The sequence below is a fragment of the Eurosta solidaginis genome, chromosome 5 (genome assembly GCF_040869045.1).
Source record: "Eurosta solidaginis isolate ZX-2024a chromosome 5, ASM4086904v1, whole genome shotgun sequence".
Classification (NCBI taxonomy): domain Eukaryota; kingdom Metazoa; phylum Arthropoda; class Insecta; order Diptera; family Tephritidae; genus Eurosta; species Eurosta solidaginis.
In genome coordinates this window covers 200,623,978-200,637,712 of record NC_090323.1, presented here as the reverse complement: position 1 = coordinate 200,637,712, position 13,735 = coordinate 200,623,978, and the positions used below count along the sequence as shown (strand labels likewise).

The 13,735-nt window shown below is 36.9% G+C and overlaps 1 protein-coding gene across 2 annotated transcripts in view; it reads right to left on the bottom strand.

The window, feature by feature from the left end:
- Positions 1 to 1,926: 1,926 nt before the first annotated feature.
- The window catches only part of LOC137252147 (angiopoietin-related protein 7), a 31,516-nt gene continuing 19,707 nt past the window's right edge, over positions 1,927 to 13,735 (bottom strand). The window contains exons 3-7 of one of the 2 annotated variants that reach the window (XM_067787466.1): positions 12,464 to 12,615; positions 12,212 to 12,371; positions 7,869 to 8,329; positions 7,637 to 7,784; positions 1,927 to 2,500 (exon numbers count right to left, since the gene is read on the bottom strand). In XM_067787466.1, coding sequence (XP_067643567.1) covers positions 2,338 to 2,500; positions 7,637 to 7,784; positions 7,869 to 8,329; positions 12,212 to 12,371; positions 12,464 to 12,615 — 1,084 coding nt within the window. In that variant the 3' untranslated portion in view covers positions 1,927 to 2,337. The remainder of the gene's footprint in view (positions 2,501 to 7,636; positions 7,785 to 7,868; positions 8,330 to 12,211; positions 12,372 to 12,463; positions 12,616 to 13,735) is intronic. The other variant, XM_067787468.1, reaches the window with a different exon arrangement.

Genomic DNA, 13,735 nt, shown 5'->3' with positions numbered 1-13,735 from the left:
CTTATGCCCTCAAATATAAATTCGATTTACATATATGAAAGTACCTGAATTTCATATAAAAGTGCAAAGAAAAAGCACTTCCATAAGAAGCCAAGGCACTTCGGTATGATACTAAAACTTACACTAATAAATTGACAATAAACAATTTTTCAAAAATATTGTAGCACTGAAAAAAATTGTAATTCATTCAGGGGACCATTGAAATTATTTGAACATTTAAAATACTTTTTTATAATTTTGTATATGTATTGTGATTTGCACTACAATATAAACATATTTGAGCAGCCCTGTTCATGAATTTTGAATACAGCTGTTCGTTCACAGCTACGATCGCCTGACCATAATGCTTATTCTATCTTCTTTTTTGTTGAGGCAATTCGGCAGCGTTGTACTACTTTGGTATAAAATAGTGTTAGGTTAGGTTGAACTGGCTGGTCCATGAGGACCTCACATAAACTGATTGAGTTCGTAGTGTTACCAGAAGTTTGTTTTAACGAGCAAACTGAAAAACCCTGTCAAAAACCAGGAGCTATGTTATAAAATAACTCCGTCCTCTTGGAAAATACTAGAAGCTTCCTAGGACTTAAGCCACTTGCTGCTTCTAGATCTGACAGCTGTATCACTTCTAATAGCTGGAGTCTTAGCCTGGCAAGTGCAGGGCACGAGCACAGAACGTGCTCGATCGTTTCCTCCTCCAACCCGCACTTCCTACATCTGCTATCAATGACCAAGCCTAATATAAAGGCATGTGACGCCAGAAGGCAGTGTCCAGTCAAAATATCCGTCATGAGTCTACAGTCCTATCTTTTTAATGACAGCAGCAACTTTGTTAGTCTAAGGTTGTATGACCTACACATAATCTTCGACACTTTACAGCCCCGCGCTTGAATCCACGCCTTTCCCGCTTGGTCGCCTTCGCTTAATCTCGCGCAGTCTAATTGGGACGTCTACGGAGCAAGCTTCAAGGGATGTGCCGTTTATAGCTAGTTCGTCCGCTTTTTCATTCCCTTCTATGAACCATATGCCCTGGGACGCAATATAGATGTATGCTTCTCCCTGTCCCGATTCTCTCCAGAGACTGCTTACACTCTAACATGCATTTAGATGATGCGCTATGCGAAATTATTGCCTTAATTGCTGCTTGACTGTCAATATAAAAGTTATCACGTTTGCAGCTTAAGCCATTCTCTTCCAGGGTTTCTACTGCTTTGGTTACGGCTAATATTTCCGCTTGGAAAATGCTACAGTAATCCGGCAGCATGTAGGATCTGCTTATTTCCGGATCAGTACAGTATACCGCAGACATTACTCCTTCCACTACTTTGGAACCATCTGTGTACACATGTATCGCCTCATCCGCCATTTGCACACCCTTACGACAACCGTCCACCTATATTGTGGCCTTAAATCTCCATCGAAGCGCAGATAGGGAATCAGGTAGTCTGTTCGTCTTGTGACTGATGAATAAAATAGTGTAGTAGCTGCAATTATGTTTTTCGCAGATAACTTTTGAACGAATGGAAGAACTTTACGTCCGTGTTTGGATTACTGATGTTGATATAACGCGTCTTTGGATATCACATTATATGACTCTTGTAAAATTTTTGATAGAACCCATAGAATGCACTATTTTATACAGAAATTTGCCCACACAAATTGACCATCATAGCAGCTCGTATCTGAAATTCCGCTTGTTTTTTCGCTAATTATTGCATCCCCGCTGGTAGCAACCTCGGCAATTTTGATTATTCAGTGTCAAAATCTTTTTCCATACTGGTCAAACAGCAGAGTGTTAGAAAGAGAAGGAAAGAGAAGGAAATAAACATAGCTTACATGTAAACCTTTACAATGGGCCCTGCTCCTGAATAGCATATACGAGAGATCCGTGTGGGTATCTAAATGTTAAAATACTCAAAACTTTGCAAATTAAATTAAAGAATTAAATAATTTATTTGTCATAGTTAAAAACATAAAGTAAAATAAATTACACAAACATTACATACATAAGTAGTAAATATATACATAAATACATATGTAAGTATACATACTAATTTAAATAGTTAACATTGAGAAATTTTTCGAGTATATTTTGGTGTTGTGACATTTCGATAAAATTTGGAAATTTCCAATTTTCTTTCAAACAAAAAACAATACACTGAACACAATCACGGATACCATTTTAACGGTAAATGGCAATAAAACAACATGCACCCATACATTATTATAAAGCCTGAGTAAGTGTCCTAATAGACGAAACATTCAAAACATACATAATTACAAATAGAATTCATTAAGTATATCGGCTGCGATCAACCAAGTATTCAAATGTTATATTATCTATCTTCGTTGCAAATCACCATCACTGTCCACCGGGCGTATCATCATTTTCACAGCTTTCAGCGAATAGGTGGCACCACCAAATCCATTCCAATACATACCCTCATATATTGGTGTGTTGTTATAATTTTCGTTTTCGTTAAAATATTTGCCATTCAAGTTACTGCAAAGAAGTAAAAGAAAAATTAAAAAAATTTGAAAATTCCAGCTTCTCTACTTAATCATAACATTTTTAAAATTGAAATTTCCAAATTCGGACTAGTTTTTTAAATATCATGTTTGCGGCTCCATCTAGCGACAGATTGTCTTTGTCCTTTTTGAACTATTTTACAAGTTTTAAGAATGCAGATTTACACGAAGTTACTCAAAAATTGATTGTAAAATTTCCCAATTTTATACTGAAATTCGCATCAGAATAAGGCCTATGGCTTACATTTGGCCGTTGGATCACGCTCACCTTCCGTCTAGCTCCGTCTCTCAGCAGTCGAGCATTTTGAAATCAAATTCCTTCAGTGCTATGAGAAAAATTTATCCAAAAGTCCTTTTGAGCATTCTTGAATATATCCTAGAATCTATTTATGACTGCCGAGAAAGTTTCGGAGCTTCGCCGAGCTGGTTTCCGCTTATTTCCTGCTCATAAAACAGGAAAGAAGACACTTAATAAAGCATTACAAGATTCTGTGAGTGCGTATACTAAATACTACCATGAAAGAAATCCGGCGACTTGGCGATGCGAATTCGTCCTCTGATACTCGTACCTTCTGTTGGGGCTGAAATCACTAGGAAAAGCAGAAGGCTTAAGCCCCTTAAGCTTGTTTCCTACGAATCTGCTTCGAGTGCGAATTACTGTGAGTGGAGCCGCAAAGGAGACTGCTCGATGCATATTATCTAATCAAGCTGCAATTTACTCTGACAATGAAGCTGCGACCAAAGCTCTGCAAGGTGGGAGCACTTACTCAAAAGTCGCAATAGAATGAAAACAGTCACTAAACGAGCCGAACTAAGTACCATATCAATCTCAATAGCTAAAATCCAAGAAATACATAGTTCAAATCCTTACCAGAAATCATGGTATTGCAATTAAATAAGTTATATTTTTTATACTCAGTTGAGCAGAGCTCACAGAGTATATTAAGTTTGATTGGATAACGGTTGGTTGTACATATATAAAGGAATCGAGATAGATATAGACTTCCATATATCAAAATAATCAGGATCGAAAAAAAATTTGATTGAGCCATGTCCGTCCGTCCGTCCGTCCGTTAACACGATAACTTGAGTAAATTTTGAGGTATCTTGATGAAATTTGGTATGTAGGTTCCTGAGCACTTATCTCAGATCGCTATTTAAAATGAACGATATCGGACTATAACCACGCCCACTTTTTCGATATCGAAAATTTCGAAAAACCGAAAAAGTGCGATAATTCATTACAAAAGACCAATAAAGTGACGAAACTTGGTAGATGAGTTAAACTTATGACGCAAAATAGAAAACTAGTAAAATTTTGGACAATGGGCGTGGCACCGCCCACTTTTAAAAGAAGGTAATTTAAAATTTTGCAAGCTGTAATTTGGCAGTCGTTGAAGATATCATGATGAAATTTGGCAGGAACGTTACTCTTATTACTATATGTACGCTTAATAAAAATTAGCAAAATCGGAGATGGACCACGCTCACTTTTAAAAAAAAATTTTTTTTAAAGTAAAATTTTAACAAAAAATTGAATATCTTTACAGTATATAAGTAAATTATGTCAAGATTCAACTCCAGTAATGATATGGTGCAACAAAATACAAAAATAAAAGAAAATTTAAAAATGGGCGTGGCTCCGCCCTTTTTCGTTTAATTTGTCTAGGATACTTTTAACGCCATAAGTCGAACAAAAATAACCAATCCTTTTGAAATTTGGTAGGGGCATAGATTTTATGGCGTTAACTGTTTTCTGTGAAAATGGGCGAAATCGGTTGATGTCACGCCCAGTTTTTATACACAGTCGTCCGTCTGTCCTTCCTCATGGCCGTTAACACGATAACTTGAGCAAAAATCGATATATCTTTACTAAAATCAGTTCACGTACTTATCTAAACTCACTTTATCTTGGTATGAAAAATGAACGAAATCCGACTATGACCACGCCCACTTTTTCGATATCGAAAATTACGAAAAATGAAAAAAATGCCATAATTCTATACCAAATACGAAAAAAGGGATGAAATATGGTAAGGTAATTGGATTGTTTTATTGACGCGAAATATAACTTTAGAAAAAACTTTATAAAATGGTTGTGACACCTACCATATTAAGTAGAAGAAAATGAAAAAGTTCTGCAGGGCGAAATAAAAAACCCTTAAAATCTTGGCAGGTATTACATATATAAATAAATTAGCGGTATCCAACAGATGATGTTCTGGGTCACCCTGGTCCACATTTTGGTCGATATCTGGAAAACGCCTTCACATATACAACTACCACCACTCCCTTTTAAAACTCTCATTAATACCTTTAATTTGATACCCATATCGTACAAACTCATTCTAGAGTCACCCCTGGTCCATCTTTATGGCGATATTTCGAAAAAGCGAACACCTATAGAAAGAAGGCCCACTCCCTTTTAAAAATACTCATTAACACCTTTCATTTGATACCCATACCGCACAAACGAATTCTAGAGTCACCCCTGGCCCACCTTTATGGCGATATCTCGAAACGGCGTCCACCTATGGAACTAAGGATTACTCCCTTTTAAAATACTCATTAACACCTTTCATTTGATACCCATATCGTACAAACGCATTCTAGAGTCACACCTGGCCCATCTTTATGGCGATATCTTGAAAAGGCGTCCACCTATAGAACTAATGCCCACTCCCTCTTAAAATACTCATTAACTCCTTTCGTTTGATACCCATATTGCACAAACGAATTCTAGAGTCACCCCTGGTCCACCTTTATGGCGATATCTCGAAAAGGGGTCCACCTATAGAACTAAGCCCCACGCCCTTTTAAAATAATCATTAACACCTTTCATTTGATACCCATATCATACAAAAAAATTCTAAAGTCACCCCTGGTCCACCTTTATGGCGATATCTCGAAAAGGCGAACACCTATAAAACGAAGGCCCACTCCCTTTTAAAATACTCATTAACACCTTTCGTTTGATGCCCATATTGTGCAAACAAATTCTAGGGTCACCCCTGGTCCACCTTTATGGCGATATCTCGAAACGGCATCCACCTATGGAACTAAGGATTACTCCCTTTTAAAATGCTCATAAACACCTTTCATTTGATACCCATATCGTACAAACGCATTCTAGAGTCACCCCTGGTCCATCTTTACGGCGATATCTCGAAAAGGCGTCCATCTATAGAACTTAGGTCCACGCCCTTTTAAAATACTCATTAATACCTTTCATTTGATACCCATATCGTACAAACGCATTCTAGAGTCAACCCTGATCCACCTGTATGGCTATATCCCTAAATGGCGTCCACCTATAGAACTATGGCCCACTCCCTCATAAAATACTCTTTAATGCCTTTCATTTGATACACATGTCATACAAACACATTCCAGGGTTTCCCTCGGTTCATTTTCCTACATGGTTATTTTCCCTTATGTTGTCACCATAGCTCTCAACTGAGTATGTAATGTTCGGTTACACCCGAACTTAACCTTCCTTACTTGTTATTTATATATTTTGGTCGGGATGTTAAAGGGAAAATGTCAAACGCATGGGAATCCCAACGAATTACTTCTGTCGAAGCTATAAGGACGATGACGGTATAAGAATTGTCGAACATTTTCTCTGCAGATGCTTGGCTTTAGCGAAAACATGCAAGGAATATCTGAAGACGCACTTCATTGTCTGTTCAACAGAGCTTGGTTCTGCGCTACATTAGACGTACAAATTGGCTCACCGTTTTACATATATGAAGGAGGAAGGGTATTCGCTCCTTGAGTGGTATCACAACGGGCCATCTGGTTCCAGCGGTGCACAACGCCAGCAGAGCTTCGAATACAAACGCTACTTGCTTGAAAAAGTATATGTGTACAAGAATAATAGCTGTGTTTTTTATTGGATGTATATACATGTGCACTTAAAATTTATATGGACTGCTAAGTGCATATATTTATCTCCAATTATGATATTGTTGCGCAGAAAATTAGTACTGCTAAATTTTAGTATGCATTATACTTAGTTGCAACTGAAATGTGTCTCTCCATTATATCTCTACACTATTATCCCCTTCTATGACTGAAAAGTGTGTTCATCGCAACCGATTCAGATATAGGCATAAACCATAGATGTTAAGTAATGATTAGATAATGCTAATGATTGCTAATTAACCTTCATTTGCGAAATTCTCTAATTCATTAAACAATTAGAAATAGGTTAACTAATTCCCATTAGATAACTGAAATTTTTTTCTAATGGTAAATCTAATTGCAATTAGTTGCCATTAGCAAACAAATTGGTTTACCTTTACAATTAGAAATTTAATTGACTTCTGCTAATGCAATTAGATATTCAATTAGCTCGAATTAGAATCAATTATTTTGATAAAGATAATTTTTTTTCAAAGAATGATTGAAGTGAACGAATAATGATGTAAATAAATATAAATAATTTGATTCTAATTCGAGCTAATTGAATATCTAATTGTATTAGCAGAAGTCAATTAGATTTCTAATTGTAAAGGTAAACCAACTTTTTTGCTAATGGCAACTAATTGCAATTAGATTTACCATTAGAAAAAAATTTCAATTATCTAATGGGAATTAGTTGAACTATTTCTAATTGTTTAATGAATTAGAGAATATAAACCAATTGCATCAATTAGTAGTTCTAATTGGAATTTAACATGTATGGTATAAACTATGCCCTACAGAGGTGCGTATCTCCGCTAATAAGCACAACCCGTTTTGAAGCAAGGTATTTAATCACTGCCGCGAGTCTTCAATAATTGCCGCTAGTTGGGTCTCCTAAACTTTATCTAAGCGGCTGTAACGGGTTTTTACCCGTAAATGTAAATGTATATACAAGTAAAATAAAACACGCCTAGTGTTTGAGCATGTTGAGCTCTGATTTAAGTACAATTGATGAGTTACTTTTCCGAAGCTCTATAAAGCTCCCGAGAGTTCCTCTGCTTTAGTGCACACAGTCTAACGTTTTTTTTTTTTTCTTACAACTCTAGAGGGATGGAAAAGGACTCGCCTTCAAAGAACTTAGAATGAACATTTCTCTGATTAATAATTCCGATGAGTATTTATTTAACAAATTTATAATTACCTCATATCACACCAATTGTACCACCAAGCACCATTGCGCAACTGCGCACAATTACAATTAACACAGCCATCATTGTCATTATCGAAAGTAGAAAATTTACTACCCGCGTGATAGGTCAGTGAATCGCCAGCGTCACCTTCATATTCACCTATTAAAAATTAAAATTAATAAATTTTAAGAAATATCTAAACTATTCGTTGCACCCAAACACCACTCCGTCTTCCACACTTACCCAACAAACTTAGCGCATAATCTTCCTTCTCACTGCCAATAGCAAATAAATTATAACGCGCATATTTTCGTTGACCCTCAAAATCTTGCATTAAAATCAATAAATCATGCACGGCTGATGTAGTCAGAGCATGCAGTTTTTCCAAACCGATGAAAAATTCACCACCTAAATTGCCAAAACCGGCCTTATATTCCAGCCAGTCGCGAAAGAAGTTTAATTTGCCATTGAAACGATTTTGTATTACAGTCCAGCCGCCTCCAAAGATGTTCTCGTCTTCGTCGCAGCGCACATAGAATGGCTCCGATTCGGCAGTGAGTTGAATGCGTAAAATTCCATTGGTAGTTGGATGGCCCTGAGCGCAGCTGGTAATGAGCGGCTCACTGGGATGAGCGGTGGCATAGAAGTTTGGCGTTTGACGATGATTTTGACGTTTAATATTGTTAAGACGTCGTGTCACCATACTGTGGGGAGATAACATTTATTTGGCTAGTTTTTTAAATATTTATGTTTTTGTTTGCTATTTAATATAAGATAAAGAAGTTGGTAAGGCGCACGCATTAGCTTCTATGCAAAATATGGTCGAACAAGTGCATGGACGACGATTGGAATCTAAGTGTTCTATGCCCCATTAAGGGGGATCTTGTTAACAGCGCTAACTATCGCGGAATCAGCCTTCTTAGTATCGCATATAAGCGTATTGTGCGAAAGATGTGAATCCCACCGTAAATAGAATAATTAGATCCTATCAATGCGGCTTCAGATCTGGTAAATCCACTATCACCCTGATTTTAACTAAACACCAAAAGTTGGAAAATAAAATGAAAAAGAATTGACACAAATCACCTCTTTCTCGGTTTTAAAACCGCCTTCGGCAGCATGAAAAGAAGCTGCCTATATGCCGCTATTACTGAATTTGGTTTCTCCGTAAAACTTATACGGCTGTGCAAAATGACGTTGAGCAACATCACCAGCTCAGACAGAAACTAAACGAGGTTTCAGGCAGGGTGACCTCCTATCGTGCGATTTCTTTCTACTGAAGCTGGAGAAAATTATAATAGCTGCAGAACTTAACCGCTCTCGAACAATTTTCTATAAGAGCGTGCGATTTCTGGCGTATGCTGACGACATTGATATCATCGGACTGAAGACACACATGCCATAAGTTCTGCTTACACCAAACTGGAAAAAGAAGCGGAAGAGATGGGTTTGATGGTGAATGAGGACAAAACAAAGTATTTGTTGTCATCAGGCTTTATAGATTACCGAACGATTTTTGTCAAATAAAGTGCAAGTTTGCTTTAACATATGATAGTGAGAACGACCCTATGAAGATGGTGAACAATTCAGCACTTAGGGATCCATTCAGCACTTCGGATACCGTCTTTATACCTGCTCTGGTACTAGAAACCAAATCATTACTCACTAGGGAGAAAACCAGAGTTTGTTAGTCATTTTCTCAAATATTCGGGTGGCTTTTTGAGAGCTCGAGCCATGAAACACTAAAGTCAAATCTACTTAGCGTACTTGCCTACTATACCGAATGGAATTTCATGGGTTTAAAATAGATGAAATTTGTTTTCTAAATGTAGGAGAAGTAAAAAGTAGCTCGGCTCACATATCCTGTCCTGTATTTATTTATTACTTTTATTCTACTAAGGCTGTGAAGATGGAGGAGTTATGGGTGTGTTTTCTATGTTTTATGGAATTGTTATAGACGAGTTGTCGCCATGTTATCTGCCTGTTATCGATAACAAACAATTTCGGTGTGTTATCGGATTTGTATCGGTTATCGATTTATCGACGTCAACGAACCCTCAAAAAGTGATAGATGGTGGTTATAGATGGCTATAGATCAGTTTCTCAAGGAGTCGGCATATATAGATAACTCGCCGATAACGAACCGATAAGAAGCTAATAAGTCGTCGATAATGGTAACATCATTACAAAAAGGAACCAACTAGGTTTAGAATGATACCAATTAATTCCAAAAAGAAAAAAAATCCACAACTGATCCCTTTGATATTCAGACATCGTTCTGGAAAATTTTTAACAAATACCGAAGGCATGAAAATATCCAAAAAAGTTTTAGTCCACTTTAAAAGTTTTAAATGAGATACTGACCTATTCAAAAATGCTCTAGAATTTGTTGAGATATATAAACAAAGACGGAGAAAGAAAAGAAATACAAATATAAAGACTTTTGGGAAATAGAAATCTCGAAAAAACATCTTACTGAAATTAAATTGTTATTTTTATTTCATTGTAAATGTATTCAAGACTCCGCATTGGGCTAGCATGAACTACAGACCATTCTCTCTTGCCTAAGAGATGAGGTGTATTGCCATTAGTGGGACATATACAACGTGTAATTGAGTACGTTGAAAATCTCGAAGTTTATTAAAATTTAACTGAGTACAACGTGACGATTTTAAGTAAACGTTGTACTCGCTCTCGCCACAGGACTGCAATACGGCAACACTTCACACAATATTCAGACAAAAGGTTTACTGCTGCAGCAACAACAACTAAAAACCTTCAAAAATGTTACCTTAATTTTTTGTTATGTAAAAATCAAAAGCTATTTCAACATTTTAGAAAATTTATGCGCAACCTTAACACCAAACAATTTTTTAAGTGCCTAACATAATTAAAATTACAGAATGTGACAAGTAAATAGGAGGATCACGTTCAGCATACATTACAGACAATTGATATGCATTGAAAGTATTCTGTGTGACAAATTTGCAAAGTTTTTTGATCACGCCGCAGCAAAAAAAAAATGCAAGCTTGTTGTCTCTCTCATCAACTTAGCTGACACATAACAAAAATACGAGGGCGCCTGCGTAAGATTTGGTATACTGCAATCGAAAGCGAGTTATTAATGTCGAGTTATGGGTTTTCTTGGCGGTCAACTTGGTGTGGTGGTAGCGTGCTTCGTCTACTTCACAAAAGCTGATGAGTTCATGTCCCCGGCAAAGCAACATCAAAAATTTTGAGAAAAGTTTTTTCGAATGTATTTCTGCCATGTAATGCTTCTCAGTAGATAGCCTTGTAGCTGTCGTGAGGAGTCTCCGCCGCCCAATTGAAAAGAAGCACGATACAAATTGGAAGAGAAGCTCGGCCTAAATATTTTTGGAAGTATATCTTGCCAAGTATTTTTTTATCACCAAGTCATGTGCTTATTATTGGTTTCCATCGGTTTGTTATCGATAACACATCTGTATTTATATTGAAGTGTAATCGGTATCGTGGTTAACAAATAGGTAACACGACGATAACAAATTGGAAACCATCCGATTAGAAATCGATAACGGTGAATTTTTGATAACGTGTCGATAACATATTGGTAACACTACTATAGCAGACCAATAACCTTTCAAAAGCAAATCGATAACTTTTTGATAACATTTTTATAACTACTCTATCACTTTCGATAACAAATCGATAACGCTCTGATCACCAATTAGTAACGTTAATTTTTGATCGTAAAACGATAACTTTTTGATAATAAATCGATACATTTTTGAAAAAAAAATCTATATTTTATCAAGTTGAAGACTTTTCGGAAACAAACCGATACAAAATTTAAAACCCCTGCTGTCAATATAAAATTTATAATACTTCTTTCTATCAAGTTTCTTTCCTTTCCTTTGAAATATCACTGACTCTGACCGATCCTACTTTTACCTGCATAAATTATAAGACATTAATTAATTAATGTAAGGCACCATAACCTCCGAAGAGATCCAAGGCCGAGCTTCTCTTCCAATTTGCGTCGTGCTCCTTTTCAATTTTTCCTAGAAATTGGCGGGACGGGACCTACTTGTTTTACGCCGACTCCGAACGGCATCTGCGAGGCAGATGAGTTTTCACTGAGAGCAGTTCATGGCAGAAATACACTCGGAGTGCTTGCCAAACACTGCCGAGGGGCGACCCCGCTTAGAAAAATTTTCTTCTAATTGGAAAACCTTATTTCTAAAATTTTGATGTTGCTTTGCTCGGGGTGTGAATCCAGGGCATTCGGTGTGGTAGGCGGAGCCCCTACCATCACCCCACAGTGGCACTTGTAATTGTAAGACATACGGCTTCTCAAATTATTGTTGTTGCTGTAACCGCAAAAATACTCCCCCAGGGATTAAGGATATGGACATTCCTTTTCCCTTTTGATTCCAGCATACCCCGACAATAGATTGATGGTCTGGGGAACGATTTTGTTACTCCTCGAATCTTTCGATCTGTGGATCTCAGTCGCCTCTTACGACAGGCATGCCTATTGCGGCAATATTTTAAGCTCATTGAATCGGTAAAATATACGACTTCCTATGACTAAAAGTTATACTTACTGTGTTAAATTACTAAAACTCGATTTAAAGTTATTATCTAATTCATTGAGAGCTAAACGTGTTGATGCCAATAAGCTCGCCAATGAATTAAGCTTCTCATCATTTGTGGGCATTTGCGGCAAACGATCGATTTGACGCGATGTACGTACCGCGATTTCTGTTATAAGATTATATTATTAAATGAGAGGTGAAATTTTGTTACTCAGTTATAGAATCTTTGCGAATTTTCCAGTACAGAATGTCGATTCTCACCTTCTTTTTTTCTCTCATGAATCAATTCATCTGTATTGTGCTTCGTCTGACGTTCCATAAAGTCGAGTGAATCTAGGCGTTTGTTGATGTCCCTTTGTTGCACAGCTATTGAATCTAAACGAGCCAAAATATTTGATTCGAGTCCGACTATTCTGCAAGTAATTAAAATTTAAAAATAAGTTTATTGTTAAAAAGGTTAGTAAGAAAGAGATCCGTGCCTCTTCGTAACATGTCATTAAGTACTATGAGGAACTCATTAATGTCCTCGGTGGACCAATGTTTCTACTATTTACTTGGGTGTTGTTGTTCTATGTTGTTCTAAGAAAGCCAATGCGAGAGTCGAATGTTGAGAAACATTTTCTGCTATTTTGTATGTGACGTCTTTCCTGTACTGAGATAAATACATGTCTTGAAAGCCATGAAATGCTGGCCTGAATAGTGTACACAAAACTTGATGAATTTAAACTGAGTGAATTGAGTAGAAGTATTTAGATATCCACAAAGCAAGCCGTTTGCTCTAAGGCAAACTCCCACCTACAGGTTTATGTCATTGGGGAAATATGCTGGCAACTTGTGAAGTATAAATTTAAACTGAATCACTCCAAACCTACCATACAACCTGCGATATAAACTTCCCAATGGGATAAGGCGAATCGACCACGAGATGGTCTGAATCGTCATGAATGATTCTCAAGAAATACGACTATTTCTTAATCAGAAACTATCCGAAAATCAACATTCATCTGTACAATCTAATCCTGAGTGATATCCTGGAAATGCAGACATCGAAGGCCTAGGATAGAAAGTATACCTATTGACACCCGTCGGCGGCAGTAGGGGAGTGCGGAGGCGTCACACTTTCACTCGAAATATGAGTGACTCAGAAAAACTTCCATGTGCATCACTGAAGTTATCATAGAGAACTGATCACTAATCACAATCAAGCTTGCACAATTTGTCAGACAAATACAGAATATAAAAGTTTGCATGATTTATAACTCCTTGTGGTCTAGATGTGAAGCTCATGAAGTTATGAAATGTAGTTGTGATGTTTGAGTAGATTGAAATGTAGTAACGCGAGCGCATATTTTGTTGGGCTCTTACTTCGTATCAAAATTAATTTCATTTGAAAAAAAAAAATATTATTTGACAGGTGTTGAATTTGCATTTAATTTTACGAGAGAAGCAAAAAAGTGATGTGCATGCAGCGAGCTCGATTTCCATCTCAAAGTTGCAGTGTTCAAGGCCCGGGAAGAGCAACATCAAAATCTG